Genomic DNA, 18,602 nt, shown 5'->3' on the forward strand with positions numbered 1-18,602 from the left:
TATAAGATTGTTATTTCCCTCCCGCCCCCTTCTAACCAAGTATCTAGGTTACAAGCTGTGGAATGCCCCCTGTTAATCTTAATAGTATGATACTTTCTTTTATTTTACCTTGGGCTAATACTCTTTTTCCTGACAATTGACTTGTGCACGCTGACATTTGAATGGGATAGATGAGGCATTTTAGCTCAGGTGATTCTTGTCTCACTCTGAAGTAGCTAATTCCTATAGAGGGAACAGAAGTAAATTGGACTCTTAATAGCATATTCTGCAGTTTCTGACCTGAAATGACCTTGCAGATTGCAAGAGGTTTACTCTAATTGTTTCCAGTGAAGCATGCATACTTTTTTCTTAAATCTTTAATTTCAGGTTTTCTTACCCCATAATTCTTTCCAAGGAATTTCAAAAAGAGTCTTCCCTCAAAATTGGTTGTGCAAGTTGCTTTAGCACTACTGCCTTATGTAATCTGCTGGCAAAGGAGCAATGTACATTTGTACTTCTTAAACAACCTTAGGAGAAATCTAGACTTTAATTTGTTGAAACAACTCAAAGTTTACATCCCATGGTGTGTACTGCAAGTCTAGCCAAAGTTGAGGGATTAGGAGGGAAGATCAGGGAGCTGCAAATTTTCCTTCAGGCATTATTTTCTCAAATTGTTTTGTTGTGGGTTGGTTTTTTTTTTTTTCAGGCCATAGCATATTATAGACAGGCTTCTCTGGATTTGTGAATCTGTCTATTATGATAGTGACCTGGTCAGATACAGTTTGTAAGCTATGAACATTTGTTTGATTGTTGGAATTGCTGGACTGTCTTCGATGTGCATGCTTAATTGCAAATGAGACATCTCTATGTCATTACTAGAATCTCACTCTGCATGAGCAGTAGCAGGACATTCTCTGCTGCTGAAGTTTTCTTCTTGTACAGGTGACCTTGTCGCTTTGCCAGAGTTGAGTTCTTGCACATCAAAGCACAACGTTAGCTTATGTTACGGTTGGTGATGCTTTTGACTCTATGTATGCCATGAAGGTGTGCCTAGCATTGAAAGGATGGAGCTACTTGTGTAGCAATTCAGTGGCCAGATTTCTGAGACATCAAGAATCTCTAACCTCTTCATTTATTTGGTACTGTGTATGTAGAGTATAAACTGATTTTAGAGGGATGTAAATGGCTAAAAAGCTTTGAAAGAAAACAAAACCGTATTTTTTGCTTTCAGTGAAAATTTATTTCCACATTGTCTTCCTGTCTTGTGAAGTTGTATTTAACCCCTGTGGTCCTCACTGCAACCATCATCCAATTACAGATTGATGCGTTCCAGCACATGCAGCACTTCGTGCAGACAATGCAGCAGCAGGCACAGCACGCTATTGCAACTGAGGACCAGCAGCACAAGCAGGAACTCCACAAGCTCATGGCACGGTCAGCACCTGGTCCTTGGACACCCTTTTAGATATATAGTGAAAGTGATGTCTTTCCTGAGGTTGCAGGGTCCATGCAGATGACACATTTCAGACGAGGCCCATGCTTTGATTAAAAGGAACAGGGGATTTTCATTTAGCTGGTAGAGACCCGTTTGGTATTACATTCTTACCTATCATATAATTTTCAGTGAATGTTATTGTGACACGTCAGCATAAACAAGCTTGTGTTTGTCGCTGGCAGCTGGTTGTATTTTTCCAGCACTGTGGCTCACTGGGCAGAGCTCTCAGTATGGCTATTTCTTTGGTTTTCAGGAGCTCCAGTCAGTAGGAAAGAAACACTTCCCATGTGCTTGGCAGCGTGTGCCCTTAATACAACAGCAGTGCTTTGGGCAATAGGTGCCCAGCATGTGATGGTCTCTTAAAATATTGTTGCATTAAAAACACGTCTTATAATCTCCATTTTCCTCTATGGATCTGGAGGTGCCAGATCTGTTGTTTCCAATTTAAAGAAAAAATTGCATAGTGCTTACTAGTGAAGGTTTGCTTTTTTTTTTTTTTTTTTTTAAAAGGGAGGCATGCACTTAATTTGCTTTTATGAGAATGGGAACTTGATAACAGCATCGTCTCGTATTTTTCAGAGTGACTATCATGGAAGGCAAATTAGTAATGAGTTGCACACGATATTTTTTTTGCACAATGCTTTCTGGAAAACTCAAAATATGGAAAGGACAGCTGTGTAACTGTGGTATTTAATACTTTGCTCCCTCAGCAGGCTTTAAGCTTTGCACAAACCTTCATAGCCCCACCCTGCTGCAGTAAAAATATGTTGTTTTTCCTTTCCTCAGGGAGGGGATGACTTAATGGGGTTCTGGCTTGGGGGAAGAGCAGTTGCTCCGTGTTTCCACTGTTTGTCTGTCGCAGTGTTCTCTCCAGAAGGCTAGTTCGTATGTTGATAAGTATGGCTAGCCAGCACATATGCTGTGTGCATTTTATCAATACCGATGAATTCTTTTGATGCTACTGTTAGCTACTTCTTACATTTATTTTATAACTGATGTAAATGAGGAACAAAGTTTGACCCTCGCCTTTCCCCCCTGAAAGTTAAACCATTAACTAGTTAGCTCCAGACTACATCCCCCACAATCAGGACGTAGGCGTTTTGAACCTTACGTGATGACATGTACGCTCCCAGTCTGCAGAAGAGGCTTAATGAGTGGGTTTACCACTTGAAATGTCTTTCAGACTTCAGATAAGAAGTCTGGCTTTTAATCCAGCAGGCTTTGTTTTCATTCTAGGTTCTGAGTCAATAATCCCTTTGCTTAACCAGGTGTTTCCTGAAACTGGGTGAGTGGCAGCTGAACCTGCAAGGCATCAATGAGAGTACCATCCCCAAAGTCTTGCAATACTACAGCGCTGCAACAGAGCACGATCGCAACTGGTACAAGGTCAGTAAGGAAAAGGTTCCAGGCACCATTGCAGAGAGATCAGTAAATTTGATCACATCCCATACTACAGGAAAGGAAGGTGCTCATAGGAAGATCTCCCATAACTATCTGCCTTGTTACTGCGAGTAGGATTAAAAGAACAGAGAAAGCAGCCCAAGGCAACCATGAGATTCTTGTTTAGAATTTTATCTGGCTGGTAAAAGTAGGCCACAATTCAGTTTCTATTCTTGCTTTTGGGACTTTCTTTCCTGTCAGTTAACAGAGAAGGAGAAAGGATAATCTAAACGGGAAAAATTTAACTTGTTCTGACTCAGTATACTTGAACTGGGAAAGTAGCTTTGTTGCTAATTTGCAAAAGAGCCTTTGATTTCAGGGTTGTGAAATTTCAATTAGTATCTGGTGCCAGATCTTCTCTGTGGCAGCCATCTCCTGCATTTCTTCCCGTTACACCTCCCCTAGTCCTAACATATTAATCTTCATTTTAAGCTTTGAAAAATTAAGGTGTATGTGAATGGAATGTGATTTAATTTTTGCTACAGAGCTCCTTTGCCTTAATATCCACCAGGGAGCTCCTGGCCAAGAACTCACCATGATGTTATTTAAGATAATAAGGCAGTTAAAACTACAGGTGATTAGAGAAAGCAAAGCATTGTGTTGTCTGCAGGGTATTACTTATTACTGTTGTCCATGGACTCAGAAAGGTTGGATTATTATCTCCTAATAATTAGAAAGTACAGGTTGCAGAAAGGATTCATCTTCCTTCTGACTTTTGTTCTCTCTTGTTGGCAGGCCTGGCATGCCTGGGCAGTGATGAACTTTGAAGCAGTGCTTCACTACAAACATCAAAACCAGGCCAGAGATGAAAAGAAGAAACTACGTCATGCCAGTGGAGCCAGCATCACCAGTGCTAACACCGAGGGCAGCAATAGTGAGAGTGATGCAGAGAGCACAGAGAACAGTCCCATCCCATCTCCAGTGCAGAAAAAAGTCACTGAGGTACCCTTCTTCCTTGTTCATGTTGAGAGATTGGTACTTATTATTTAGACGCAGGAAAATGTTATGGTGGGGAACAAGCTACTGTGCGTACCTGGCTTGTGGAAGCTCTGTGTGTGTGTATATATATATGCTCATAGCTTACAGCAAAAGTGAGGAAGTTCAGGTTAACTCAGTCTTAGGTTAACCCAGGAAGAGGACTAAATTAACGCAAATGATCGTAAGTTAGCTGTGAACTAAAGCAAAGGCATGGGTGGCTATCATAGGTGAGACAGTGTACATTAACAAGTTCTGCTGCTTAAGCCCTTCATGAAAGACTGTGAGGAATCTCTTTTACTTACCAGTTATAGTAGGGTTATAGTTTTTAGGCTGCTTTGCTGTCCATAGTTTTGCCAACAAACTGAAGTATAAAAACACTTCACAGTATGTTCCCTGCTGGGCTGAAAGACCTATGTGTAGTCAAGCAAAACATAAATTCCAGGAGCAACGTATCCTGTAAGGAGTATGAGCGAAGTCAACTATAATGTGGATTAGATATATGTTTCCACATATTTCTCCCTCTTTCCACTTGCTAAGTTTAGGATTCGTGTGGACTGATGCACTTGTGTAGAACTAATGCAGCTATTTTCATTCCAAAAGGATTTATCCAAGACCCTCTTGATGTACACAGTCCCTGCTGTCCAGGGTTTCTTCCGATCCATATCTCTGTCTCGAGGAAACAACCTACAAGACACTCTAAGGTATATAATAAAGCACGTAGTAAATGAAATCCAGCTGATAAGGGCATGTGGTTTAAGATTAGGTAGAATGTGTTTCTGCTCTTTTTGTTACAGTTAAACTAAGTGAATGCTTCAGTCCAAGCTAATTTATGTTAGGTGGATTAGCCCTTATCCTACTATCTCTAGGTTCTGGGAAGAGTCACTTGTAAATGGGTCTGAAGGTATTTAACTGGAATGGTTTGGGTAATTTTTTGTTTCATTCCTAACAAATGTATTTCTCTTTTTTTAAGAGTCCTTACTCTGTGGTTTGACTATGGTCACTGGCCTGATGTAAATGAGGCTTTGGTAGAAGGAGTCAAGGCAATCCAAATAGATACTTGGCTGCAGGTAAGGCCCACAAAGGGCTAAGACAAATCTCAGTTCTGGGGGGAGCTTGGGGATTTTTTACATGATATCCATGATGATCCTTTGCTAAACAATCCTGTGTAGGTCAGTGGTGAGAGCAGTGTGCAGTACAATTTGTAACTGATTTAACAAACACCTTGAACAGAGGCACGAGAAACATTCTTGCATGTGTTTCTGTGTTTATGTGCAGATTATTGCATATGAATGAAAAAGAGAATGAAAATTTTAAAATTGAAGATAAAGTGCATTCAGTGGTGATCAAGTATAAAACACCACTGTGCTGCTCTGATGTAATTCAGACAGTCAGTCTATTTCGGGATTGCTTTGTAGAATGACTCTTGTAAATAAATAAAAAAAGGCTTTGTTTCTTATTTGAGCATTACACTTCAAGCCACATCTTACTCTTTCCATAAGAGGATCCTGTAACAGTTTTGCACAGAACACTTGTGATCTCACTGAGCTGTTCTGTGTTTCTGACACTGTTTGGAACTGTGTGTTATCCTCTGACCATCTCAAAAATGAGTGGTGGGCCTCTGTCTCCTTTAGAGACTGTGAGGTCTCTAGCAGAGGGCAGAACAGCTTGTGAACTAAACACATGAGATGACAGGGATGTTTATTTTACTTATCCTTACTACTAGGTTATCCCTCAGCTCATTGCAAGAATTGACACCCCTCGACCATTAGTAGGACGTCTCATTCATCAGCTCCTCACAGATATTGGACGGTACCATCCCCAGGTAAGCTTTGGCTCAGAGGAGTTTCCTCAGACTGATAGCCAGTTAAGGCATTTCCTGTGTTCCATTTCACCTAGTCTAGATGCCTGCACTGGAAGTCATAGCAAGTGAGAATAGTGGGGATGGGGACTATTTCTGCTGCTGCTTCTTTTACCTCAGCACTGTTCACATAAAAATGGAAAGAAGAGGTGGATGAGCCATGCAGCAGGGGGGAAGTTCTCTCCGTCTAATAGAATACTGGGTAGTGCACATCACCTTCTTAAATCTCATTGAGTGACTACTAAGAGGCTGCCTCACAGACGTTTTATCTGAATTTCTTCCTACAGCGTGCAAAATCACAAAATGCTAAAACCAGTTTTCTGTTGTTCCAGTTTGATACAGGCTCTGAAAGTCATTCTGCTACTCAGTGAATTAGTCTTGTAAGCTTTTCAGATTGGAAGACTTTGAATAGCAAATTCCTATCACCTCTCTTCAGAAGCACGCTTGCTTTCTCTTGTCTAGCCCCAAGGCTGCTATTTATTAATGCTTTGCTAATCTTTCAATTTATGTAGCTCTTCTGTGTGGTTCGAAAATATGATTGGTTGATGTCCCTTGTAGGCTTTGATCTATCCTTTGACTGTGGCCTCTAAATCTACAACCACTGCTCGCCACAACGCTGCAAATAAGATCTTGAAAAACATGTGTGAGCACAGTAACACTCTGGTGCAGCAGGCAATGATGGTGAGTACCATAAAGTGTATTGTGTTTCAGGAATGGATGTACCACAGGTATAATAACACAGAATTACTATTAATTGTTAATTTTCTTCAAGTACAATTTATTTTGGGTTTTTTGCATTTGGAAGAAGTTACAGTATTACTGTAATTTCAAGAGAATGCTTTAATTTAAAAAGGACTGTAATGTTCAAACACTGAGTTCTTGTGTCTCCTTATGAATAAATTTAGAGAAGAAATAAATGAAGAATCATTGTTCCATAAAGAGATGTTTTTGCTTAATGAAAAGTGGAAACAAAGCTTACTGAGAATAGCATGGCAAGAGTAATTTAATTAATTTGCTGAAGATTTTTATGAATAAAACGTAATGCTTTCAGGCCACACTACACAAATATATAGAAAATTTCAAAGGCAACAAATAAGGTGAGAAAAGCCTGATCAGCTTCTTGCAGGCAAAAGTGTAACAGAATTGTGGGAGTTCTTGTGGCTCCCTCTAGCTGCCAGCAACAAATATTTCATAATAATTAGAGAAGAAAGTAGTTTTGCATTTGTAAGTCAGTATACAGTCATAGCATTTTTCTTTAGGCGCTTAATCTTTTTTCCTGTCCTGAAACAGGTGAGTGAAGAGCTAATCCGTGTAGCCATCCTATGGCATGAGATGTGGCATGAAGGGTTGGAAGAAGCATCTCGTCTATACTTTGGAGAAAGGAATGTGAAGGGAATGTTTGAGGTGTTGGAACCACTTCATGCAATGATGGAGCGTGGGCCTCAGACTTTAAAAGAGACATCCTTCAATCAGGTATCAGCAAATGGCCAAGAGCATAACCTGCTGCATACCCTCAAAAACAGGCAGGACAGCCACCTGTCCCAGATGTGTTACAAGGATCTTTACAATCTAAGACAAAGAGTAGATCTCTTGGGACTCATTATGTTAGTTGCAGACTTCATTATTGATGTTTATCTTCAGATCTGTATCACTTCTGGTGACTACAGTACTACAGGGGCCACGGTAGTACAGATTGCCCTGGAGTCTTATATCGGCTGAGTGTCTGATAGGGTCTGGAAGATATACAACTGTTCTGCAGTTAATTCTTCTAACTCCAGTCTGCTTTGCTTCACGGTAACCACTAGCACAGATAGTAGACATGACCTCTCTCAAGCCAGCAAAAGGAGTTAATGAGAGCTTGTGAGCCTACTGTTAAAGGGTGATTCTATTCATTCTGTTGCCTGCTATCATTAAGTCTATTTGTGAGCAACATTGTCTAATAAACTCAGTGCATGTGTTAGATCCAGGAATTTCTGGATCTTTAATTCCGATATGCTATAAAAATGTGAGATCAAGGATTTGTAATGGAATTTGAAAATAGACTGCGATGCTCTTGGTAGGTATTAACTGGTCTCCACCTGTTCCACTATAGTCTGTAGAAATGTTTTTCTTCTGTTGTTTTTCACTTCCTCCCTAGGCCTATGGCAGAGATCTAATGGAAGCTCAGGAATGGTGCAGGAAGTACATGAAATCGGGAAATGTCAAAGACCTAACTCAGGCTTGGGATCTCTACTACCATGTGTTCCGGCGTATCTCAAAGCAGCTGCCTCAGGTGGGGGGAGAGGTACAGTTCTGTTGTGGGTCTTACAGTGCAAGTTGTTAATACCAATCTTTGTTTCATGTTTTCTGGTTATTGAAAACATTCAAATTCAGTATTCTGGAAATACCTGCATATGATTTGCTGCAAGTTTGCTGCTTATGCACTTCTGCAAGCATCTGGAGCATTAATGGCTGACTGAACTGTTCTAGGTCCCTCGACAGCATGAACTCTTCAGATGTTTCAGTGAGATTTAACTGAAATTCTGGGGGGTTGTATTTCTTTTGGTTTTGGTAGCTCACTTCTTTGGAACTACAGTACGTGTCACCAAAACTCTTAATGTGCCGGGACCTGGAATTGGCAGTGCCAGGAACGTACGATCCCAACCAGCCCATCATACGCATTCAGTCCATTGCACCCTCACTGCAGGTCATCACCTCCAAGCAGCGGCCCAGGAAGTTAACATTAATGGGTAAGAGAGAGCACTTTTCACTTAGCTATTCTAGTATTTAAACAGTCGTTGCTTTTAGGTCAAACTGTATATTTACCACATAAAACCTCTCCAACATTTCCTTTCAAGTGAGGTATTTCTTAGTGGTCTGGTCAGTCTGACTGCCACACTTTCCAGTTCTTGGGTGCGCATGTATTTACTCTTGTCTGTTTGTTCAGTGAGGGTGAACTTTTGTGTATTAATTCTTTTGCAGGAAGCAATGGGCATGAGTTTGTGTTCCTTCTGAAAGGTCATGAAGACCTTCGCCAAGATGAAAGAGTGATGCAGCTTTTTGGTTTGGTCAATACTCTGCTAGCAAATGACCCAACTTCTCTTCGTAAAAACCTCAGGTATGTATTGTGGATAATGACTGAATGTGCTTATGCACAAGTGACACCCTATGTAGGTGCAGTTGCCAAGTAACCCTTGGCACAACCAGCTGGTTTCTGAGGAAACGGCAAATCTTGGAACTAAGTTAATTTAAAAAAAAAAAGAGAGAAAGAAAAAAACATTCAAGAATTCAAACTTGGAGGAAATGTATCCTGAGGGGATCGTTGTTTTACTTAATTGAAGTCCCATGTTGTAAATAGTTGTGGCAACCCCTATTTCAAGATAGCTTGAGTGCTGCCTTAGGAACCTGAGAACAGGTTTTTTGTCATGGATTTTTTAATTATAGTCACTAAATAGCTTGGTGGATAGTCACTGACTGCAGTTCTGTACAGTGTCTTTCAAGCATGAACATATCAAATGTCATGTGCAAATAATAGATCATCGTGGGTGATGTAACATGTACCTTCTGAAAGGTCTTTCAGTGAAAACCACGTAAGCTTTGAGAATGTCTGTAGATTATCTGCTAGCAATCTATCCAAATGGATGTTTCAGGTGTGTTTGAAAGAAGGAAAGCAGGGCAACTACTGAAGAGACAATATGGATCAGAATCAGAGTTAGTAGTAGTTGTTTTAAGTATCTCGAAATGTAATAATTCACAACATACAACAATTTGAGCTCTGATTCTCCTTTTTTTCCTGTAGCATCCAGAGATACGCTGTTATTCCACTGTCTACAAATTCAGGCTTGATTGGTTGGGTCCCCCACTGTGACACACTGCATGCACTCATCCGAGACTACAGAGAGAAGAAAAAGATCCTGCTCAACATTGAACATCGCATCATGCTGAGGGTAAAGGGCAAAGCTGGCAGAGTTTTTGGTACATTCTTTTAGGACTCTAGTGTCTTAATGAAGAATAATGGTGCGCAGCTTGTTCTTCCTTTGCCTGTTTCCTGATTGTTATTGGTACCAGTAATAAATGCAAAAATATCAGATAAGAGTTATAAAATGCTACCAAGAGGTAAAATTGGCCATACGTTTATTTGTTTCTCCTTTCCTGTTTTAGCAGTGACCGCAAGTTGCTACCATCTGGTGACTAAAATGTGTTTGGAATTTTGCATGACTATGATGTGCCTTATACAAGGTGCCATGCTGCTGGCATTTACAAACATTGTGTCTAAGCAACAGGGCCAAAATTAGACAGACTGGAGAAACAGAACATTACTAGAAAAGTTGGAATTGCCTGCCAAAAAGGAAAAGCGTGTGCCAACCCAGAAGACTTACTTGGATAATGTTTCTTGAAACATATTTACCTTGCAATATTTTAAATACGGCTATGGACTACTTTGTGGATGCTGAATCATTTGCTATCCCATTTAAAATGGATTCTTCACTGTTGGGTAGTCATCTCGCTGTGTTTGGGAACATACTGGTCAGTCTACAAATAATTTTATAGCAAGTTTATATTGAAATTATTTGTGATTACTGTGTTGCTCATAGTACAACCAGGGATTACTGGAGGTGGTGTTGTTTTTTGGTTTTTGTTGTTTTTTTTTTTTTTAAGTTACTGAGTGTTACTTCTCAATTGTAGATGGCTCCAGATTATGACCACCTGACTCTGATGCAGAAAGTAGAAGTATTTGAACATGCAGTCAATAACACAGCTGGTGATGACCTTGCCAAACTGCTGTGGTTGAAAAGTCCAAGCTCGGAGGTGAGTTCAGCACATGTAACGGCTTGTGTTTGGCAATCAGCATAACGTGGAATTACCTTCTCTGCAGAATGAGTGAGATGGTGTTTATTCATCAACTCCAGATGAATCACTGCAGAACATGTATCCACACGTGCGTATCCCCTCACAAGGGGCCTTGTAAGGCTCAGATCACAATGGCTGCCAGAGTGCAGTCCAAAGCACAAGACTGGAGACTGAAGCTCCATATACTGTGCATGGGCAAAGAAAAGCAGGAGTCTCAGAATATATTATTTTAATGGCTTAGACATCTAATTCAAGGCCACAGGATGTCTGAACCCCCTCAGGCTCTGGAGCATATTGAACCTAAGCATATCACAGTTTCACTTTGTGCAAGATGCAAGTAGTTAATGTATAAATTAAAATATAAGCTGAAACATGCAACACGCCTGCCTGGCTTTTTCTATTTTGTCTCCACTTGTAGGTGTGGTTTGACAGAAGAACAAACTACACTCGTTCACTAGCTGTAATGTCAATGGTTGGGTACATTTTGGGCCTTGGGGACAGGTAAGTGAAATTGTAAAGGTTTCTTTTATTTAAAAGCACAGACTGTGTAGGCCTATCAATTCATTCCTTGGATCGGTTCTTATGATAACATCTTTCATTGTGGTTATTGCTGAGTTGTAACGATACCATCTTTCAGGACCTAATTGTGCTGCCATTATTTTCAGCACTGCAGGCATGAGATGTAGGGCATGTGTATCTTGAGTACAAATAAGAGTTTCTTCCATTTTGAGAGCAATACACACAGAATTACATCAAGGACCACAAGTTCTCATTTTGTTCTTTCCTTTCACTCACAGAATGGGAAATCTTTCTCCATCCATTCTATAAAACAGAAATATTGTTGATTTTTGCCACCAACCTGTGTGTTTGTGTGTGCTTCATGCATGTGACATGGCAATTTTTTTGCAAAGTCTGTTAGGACTGTACACATACATCCAGCTTTTTGGGGAGGAAAGAAGCACCATGAGCAACCATCAGTTTTTGTTCCCTGAAGTAGCAAAAAGACATCCAGAAAGTATTTAGTGGCAGAGGTCTTCTGATTCTCCCTCCAGATGGGTTCAGTAACACTACTTATTTGCCTGCATACTTTTTTGCCTGGTGGATATTTATTCTGTGAAGCAGGAACCTCTAGGGCTATGTATGTTCACAGCAGTTATCAGAGACACACGTGAAGTCCCCATAAATGCTCCCCAAAGACTGCTTTAGACTTAAACAGATGAAAGTTAATGTTGGTTTAACTATTACTTAATGTGGTGCTTTTTCTGATCTGCAGTGCAGACATGTTCTGGAGGGAATTATGTACAATCCAAATGGATTGGGCAAATAATAATAAAAAAAGATAAAATGAACAAATTTTTGATTTAGTGTATGGCTTATCAAAAGGGGACATCATAACTTCCAAAATACTTTTTAAGACAGTATGTTTTAGATGTAAGGTCTGTAATGCAAAAACAGCTAAACCCTCAAATGTTTTAATAACAAAAGCTTTTATTCCTGAACTTAAAGGTCTTTATAATGAAATTATAAACCTTTGAAAAATGAATTAAAACAAAATTGGAACAAGTCAGCACAAATAGCAGCATTGTGGTTTTCCTAGTCTGGATTGATTCTCATTTCTTCTGGTGGTAATCCAATTTGCATTACTTCACCTGTAGCATAATTCATTACATTTTTCTCTACTGAAAAAAAAGAAAAAGCATAAAACAAGTAGAAGAATTTATCCTAACTGAAAAATAAATGTTCATATCCAAGAAATGTACTGATGGCTCTGGTCCAATAGGTTGTTTATCTTCCAAAGTGAGAAGATCTCTAACTCCCGAGAGGTAATTACAAAAATAATGTGATAGATGCACTGTCAGGAAGCTATTTTGTTCATCCTGAGATTGAAGATCTCCGACAAACAAGCTGTCACTGGCTGTTCTTGTTCATGAAGATAACTATCATTTCAGACCGGAGCTGCTGTGATTTATTTTGGGTTTTTATAATGGTCTGTCACTCTGTTTTTTCTCCTACTCCTTCATCAAAGACACCCCTCCAATCTGATGTTAGACAGACTGAGTGGAAAGATCCTGCATATCGACTTTGGGGACTGTTTTGAGGTAAATCTTTGTATTTGGACATTAAACTTTCTGTAATATTTCACACTTTCTGGTGGAACAGAAATGAATCTATAAGCCAGGACAAACTGACCTTGGAATGTGATCCTGGGCAAGCCCTTTGGCTCTCTTCTGGGCTTCACTTTACCTACAGGCAAGATGAAAATAATAGATATTTTATCTCAGAGGCATGTCTTGGGGATTAGCTGGCCACTGGAACAAGCAAAGAAGTGCTAACATCACTTTTCCATAAAATTTCTTGGAGTAATTTAAGCTGCTGATAGGCAGTCTGTGTTACTTGACTCTAGCAACTGGGCACACACTTGAGTTTTCCCTCTGTTGTCAAGTTAATTATCTAGCTTCTCCCCAAAATTTGTGGAAACTGAGGAACATAAAGCTGGGACTTTATTTCCTATTTGGAATACAACCTTGAAGGTTGTAGCAAAAAAAACCCCAATAGTATTCACTCTTAAATAATAAGTTAGCTATTAACTTAATAATTCTCCATCATCATGTGTTTAGGTTGCAATGACAAGAGAAAAGTTCCCTGAGAAGATTCCATTTAGGTTAACAAGGATGCTGACAAATGCTATGGAGGTAAGCATCCCCTCTTTAATATGAAGGGGATTGTTTCTAGGGAAAATGGAACCAATTTCTCAGTTTTTCCTGTATTTTGTGTTGTGGCTAAACCTCTCCACTCCTGTAAGAACCAGAGGTGTTAATATTTCAGCTGCATTTTCTGTAAGTTAAAATATCTCCGGTGATCTTTACAGTACATTACAGTGGAAAGCAACTTGTTCATTGATTAAAAAAAAAAACCCTGAAATTTCTCCAATTTCTTAGGCCTTCCTTAGTTTCCTCATTTCAAATAGCTGTTTGCATCAAGCAGACACAGCGAATGGCATGGTACTTCGCAAAGATCATCCTGATGGCAGAAGGGAGCTGCTTACTTTGTAATGAATATCTATCTCGTTCTCTTAATGAACAAAGCATAGGGGAAGTGAATTCCAGTTCAAAGCACAAGCCACTTCTCGCTCCCTGAATGTTAGGGTTGGAGTTGCATAGTGAACAAAGCAGCATGGTTGATTTGCTTCTTTCTCTTCTGAAGGTGACAGGCCTCGATGGCAATTACAGAATCACCTGCCACACAGTGATGGAAGTCCTGCGCGAACATAAGGACAGTGTCATGGCTGTGCTTGAAGCCTTTGTGTATGATCCATTGTTGAATTGGCGGCTGATGGACAGTAAGTGATTCTGATAAAACAGTGACAGCAAGAGTAATCAGTCTGATTTCATACAAGAAATCCAGAAGCCTGAAATCCAGTGTCTGTTTGAAGACGATCTGATGAAATTGTTGGTTTGCAAGTGCTATTTCTGTGTGCACACAGTTTTAGGAATTATAATGTGAAATTACCACAGTGGTTAAAACCCTTTTGCCCTTAAACACAGACACCGAACTAAGCTACAAGCAAAATTATTTGGGTTGGTTTTGTATTAGTTGTCATCAGGAGATTGAAAGCTATTTTCAGGTGACAACATTTGGAGAAGGAGAAAGGCAGTTAAATCTGTATTGTTTGTGGACAAATTGGCTATGAAACACTGAAACTCCAGTTCATACTTTTCAAGTCCTTTTTTCTTGCAGCAAATACAAAGGGCAATAAACGCTCACGAACAAGAACAGACTCCTACTCAGCTAGTCAGTCAGTAGGTGAGTAGAAGAGATGGTGTATGTCATGAATGTTTGGAGCGGGTTTTTTGTTTGTTTGTTTTGTTTTTTTAGCAGTGCACAAGACGGGGTAAATATTTTCAGTCGTCTTCTCAAAAGTAGACAGATAAATAGCTTATTATCATTAGCTTTAGGACTGGAAGTGTTGACTTCAGTACTTTGGCTCAAAAAAGCAGGTGCTCCTTTACAGTTACATTAACACTCTTCTGGAGCACACACAAACTGATGTAATCCAAGGTATAACTGATATGTGATAGTTATTTACTTAGCTACCAAATATTAGTGTGCAAAACCTGGCAAGCAGTCATCTGACTGAATGTTGAGAGCTTTGCGTTGAATCTTAGCAGTTGTTTGCTATTGGACTGCAAAATAGGGACAGTGTTTCATATGGAGAGTTCTACAAATAAACATTTATTTGATTGTAATTTTCAGTTAATTGTACGTCATTTCAAAATATCTTTCAATTACATTTTGATACAAAACGTTCCTACGAGTTGGATCAGGCCTTTCAGTTTGTTAGCAGGGGAAACATAATGTTTGCTCCTGTGATATGCTTCCATTAGTGATAGAGATGTGTGGTACACTTGGTGTACCACTCATTTTCAAATGAGCTGATTAACAGTTTTGTTAATGTTTCCAGAAGAATATTATTTTATCTGCTTTTCAGCTTCACGTTTATGCTTTTACTTTTTCATGGTTTTTTCAATAGAAATGTTGGACAGTGTGGAATTGGGTGAGACAGCCCATAAGAAAACGGGGACCACAGTGCCTGAATCCATCCATTCCTTCAGTAAGTTTCATTGTCGTTTCTGTACTGATGCAGAAATTTGTTCTTAGATCAGAAAATTTCATCATGATCCAGATACAATTACATGAGATGGGACAGATATAGCTCCTTGTCAGCATAAATAAGGAATATAATTACCTGTGTTCTCAACTCCAAAAAAAAAAAAAAAAAAGTGTGACAGAAAATATACTGGTACTTGTGGTGTTTGGGAAGGGCAGATGTAACAGCAGTACGAATGTTTTTATTGTTCAGATGAAGTCCTGATTCTCTTTCCTACTTCTATCTTTTAGTAGGAGATGGCCTAGTGAAGCCAGAAGCTCTAAATAAGAAGGCAATTCAAATCATCAACAGGGTTCGAGATAAGCTCACTGGTGAGCATGTTTTTATGTTTATACAAGATAAACGTAAAATCTGATGAGATGGATCAGCACTACTTGTAGTGCTTGTATTTTGTGTTAATCCTTGAATCTAGTATATTCTGATTAAGTGGCTGAGGCCAGTTTCCTGCTTTTGTCTAACACCTAAGTAGTGGTGCCTGCATTTAGATACAAAGAAGCCTGATTTTAAAAGTACAGAGGTGATTGTAACTAAACAGACTTCGTATTTTGCATGTCTTAGCTTGTTAAATTTCTACTGTCCTGGCTTTATAGTTTGCAGCATTTAGCTGCGAAATTTTACGCTCTTAAAAGTTTGTAAGAAACTACCCCCCACCTGCCAAATAATATACTTAAAGGGATTAGGACCAGGATTCCAGCTACTGGAAAGTTATCTATTGTTGGTTTATCTGTTATTTGGAGAAGGTAAAATGAAGAAACCATAATAACAGGGAAAACAGAGTTCTGGGCTCTGCATGCCTTTAGGGGTTCTCCATGTTTGGAAAACTTTGCATTTTATATACTGTAAGGGAAGGGTAGTTAAAAATCCTATCAGTCCTTAACTTGCCACCCAGAAGCAAGTTATGTTATATGATTTGTGACTTCCATTTATGCTTTTTTTTTTTTATCCTTTAATTTGAAAGGTCGAGACTTCTCTCATGACGAAACTCTTGATGTACCCACACAAGTAGAATTGCTCATTAAGCAAGCTACTTCTCATGAGAATCTGTGCCAGTGCTACATTGGATGGTGAGTTTGTCATTCAGCTAACCCTGCAAAATTCTCCTCTGAATAATCTGAGCAGAGAACAGCTACGGAAAATGTCACTTGTGTAGTTAGCTATATGTAGGAGCTTTACCACATGTTGCATCTGCTCTGGTAAATTTTGCAAGCCTATGACAGCGATCCCATAGACAGTCCTCTGAAAGAAAGTTCTTGTTATAAGTACTGACAGGGGTTTTAGAACGTTTAAACCGCAATCAGCCTCAACATTTTAAGTGTTTGGAATAAGGCATGTGGTGGTCACTGATTTCAGTTACAGTGAAGAACCACATGTTCTAAAGTAAACAAAGATGATTTGCTGTCATTTTGAGAGTTAGCTAACTTTGGACTATGCATAAGGAAATAGATCTTTTTCACATTTTTAAACATTAGTTAGCTGGAAAGGAGCATGGGGATCGCCTGTCAACTTTTCCTATACTAAAATGATGCCTAGTTAGCATGGAATCTCAGTCCTTCTCAGTGTTGCCTTTGTGAAACTATATGCAAGTCAGCATTACTACAATATCTTTGTTTTCTTTAGGTGTCCTTTCTGGTAACAGAAGATTCCAAAGTATCCACAGCCTTTTATTCTGGAGGCTTTTGCACTCCAAACTTGCTCTTCTACAAACACAAACTGAACGTTGGACTGAAATACAGCCTTTGTCAAATATTTTGAAATGTAAATGAAAAGAGTTATTGTATATTAAAAGTTGGTTTAAGCCAATGTATAGCTGCTGTTGGAAAAACACAAGCTGTCTGAAACACAACACTTGATTTGGGTTGCCAGGACAGTGAAGACTGATTGTACCACAGATGTCTATGGTTCCACTTGGTCTTTGGGGAACTGGTGATCCATCAAAAATAACTATATACGGGTTTTGACTTACTTTGCAATGTAACTAAGTCATTTGCAGATTAATTATTGCCCTGGTCAGTCCTGTTGGTGTGGCTGCAGCGAGCTCAGTGCAATTGTGCAGGAGGCTTCATTTAGGTTTGGGGGTGAGCTGGGTAACTGGAAAGAGAAGAGAAGCAGAATTCTACCATTGTTTCATCCTGTTACCTTGTTTTCAAACTCGATTCTTGCCCCAAAATTGGAAACTGTATATCCGCTCATTACACTAGTGCAGGAGTCGTGTTTCAGACTAGATCAGGATATCAGAGCAGATCCAAGAATTGAAGACCTTGAGCTGAACAAAGTCAGGTGCCTCTATGCAGATTGATCGGTGGCAAACTGGATGCAGGGTACAAATGAAATACCACTTGGGAGCTTCCCGCAGTGTCTGGATTAAAAAGCAGTATTGGGAAATAACTAGGGAAAGTCAGTACTTGGCATAGGAGGCAGACGTGGGGAGAACTGGTCATAACTTGAAACAGAAAATAATGGTTATTAAACATGAGGGTGAAGATAAAGTTATGATTTATGAATTAAACATATTAAAAACAATGCACAAAATACAACAGAGTAGCCATGTTTAGATGCCATGTTGTATTTGAATATTTTTGTGCCAATAAATTACACCAAAATGTAAACATTTTGACTGTGTTCTTGTTTATTCCTCTTAAGAAGAGACAGAGAAGCAGATTAAGTTGTGGGTTTGTTGGGGTTGTTTGTTTGTTTGTTTTTAAAGTTTCCTGTTGCCATGGATTTGACTTGTCTTTGTCTGCATCAGTTCAGGTGGTTGGCTATATTTCCTTTTTGATAGCAGCTGGAGGCAAAATTACCACGACTGAATGATGTCTGTCACTTGTATAAAGGAAACTTGACCGTACAACCCCCAGATTTTAGTTTCCAGCCGATGCGATGTCATCTGTGTGGTAAGAACATCAGCTTTCTTGGTCTCAGGTCACAGCCACAGTTCGAGGGACAGGGTGGGGTGCGTCACTGTCCTGGCGGGGCTCCATGGCTTCCCCAGCCGCTTGTGCCGGTGCTGCATCCCAAAAATGGGAAATAGAGAGGTGGCAGTGAGGGGCTTTGGGTGGCAATGCCCTGGTCCCTTTCTGGGCACTGGTGTGGCTGTGCCCCACTGGTGTGTGCTGGTGGGGGAAGAGTGCCGGGGGTCTCGCCCCTGTTAAGCCCTGAGAGGTGTCCCTCGGCACCCACCACCTCGCGCACCCCTTTCTTCCCACCCAAGGACCTCTTCCTCCACGCCGCCTGGGGGCGCCAGCGAGCAGCCCTGGCGCCCTCTCCCCGTGCGCATGCGTCCCCGACGGGGTGGGGGGGGGGGGTGTGTGTCTCCCCCTGACGACCGCGTTCTCGCGAGAGCGTCTGAGCGTCGC

The 18,602-nt window shown here is 40.1% G+C and overlaps 1 protein-coding gene across 4 annotated transcripts in view; it reads left to right on the top strand.

The window, feature by feature from the left end:
- Positions 1-17,855, top strand: part of MTOR (mechanistic target of rapamycin kinase) — a 68,131-nt gene extending 50,276 nt beyond the window's left edge. For all 4 annotated transcript variants that reach the window (XM_075520197.1, XM_075520198.1, XM_075520199.1 and 1 more), the window contains 22 exons: positions 1,298-1,413; positions 2,743-2,860; positions 3,650-3,856; positions 4,493-4,593; positions 4,863-4,959; positions 5,616-5,714; positions 6,309-6,431; positions 7,041-7,223; positions 7,888-8,022; positions 8,305-8,479; positions 8,712-8,847; positions 9,529-9,676; positions 10,416-10,538; positions 10,999-11,081; positions 12,607-12,679; positions 13,199-13,273; positions 13,785-13,920; positions 14,319-14,384; positions 15,112-15,192; positions 15,480-15,560; positions 16,208-16,313; positions 16,867-17,855. In XM_075520197.1, coding sequence (XP_075376312.1) covers positions 1,298-1,413; positions 2,743-2,860; positions 3,650-3,856; positions 4,493-4,593; positions 4,863-4,959; positions 5,616-5,714; positions 6,309-6,431; positions 7,041-7,223; positions 7,888-8,022; positions 8,305-8,479; positions 8,712-8,847; positions 9,529-9,676; positions 10,416-10,538; positions 10,999-11,081; positions 12,607-12,679; positions 13,199-13,273; positions 13,785-13,920; positions 14,319-14,384; positions 15,112-15,192; positions 15,480-15,560; positions 16,208-16,313; positions 16,867-16,882 — 2,478 coding nt within the window. In that variant the 3' untranslated portion in view covers positions 16,883-17,855. The remainder of the gene's footprint in view (positions 1-1,297; positions 1,414-2,742; positions 2,861-3,649; positions 3,857-4,492; positions 4,594-4,862; positions 4,960-5,615; positions 5,715-6,308; positions 6,432-7,040; positions 7,224-7,887; positions 8,023-8,304; positions 8,480-8,711; positions 8,848-9,528; positions 9,677-10,415; positions 10,539-10,998; positions 11,082-12,606; positions 12,680-13,198; positions 13,274-13,784; positions 13,921-14,318; positions 14,385-15,111; positions 15,193-15,479; positions 15,561-16,207; positions 16,314-16,866) is intronic.
- The last annotated feature ends 747 nt before the right edge of the window (positions 17,856-18,602 follow it).

Source organism: Mycteria americana, chromosome 18 (genome assembly GCF_035582795.1).
Source record: "Mycteria americana isolate JAX WOST 10 ecotype Jacksonville Zoo and Gardens chromosome 18, USCA_MyAme_1.0, whole genome shotgun sequence".
NCBI lineage: Eukaryota > Metazoa > Chordata > Aves > Ciconiiformes > Ciconiidae > Mycteria > Mycteria americana.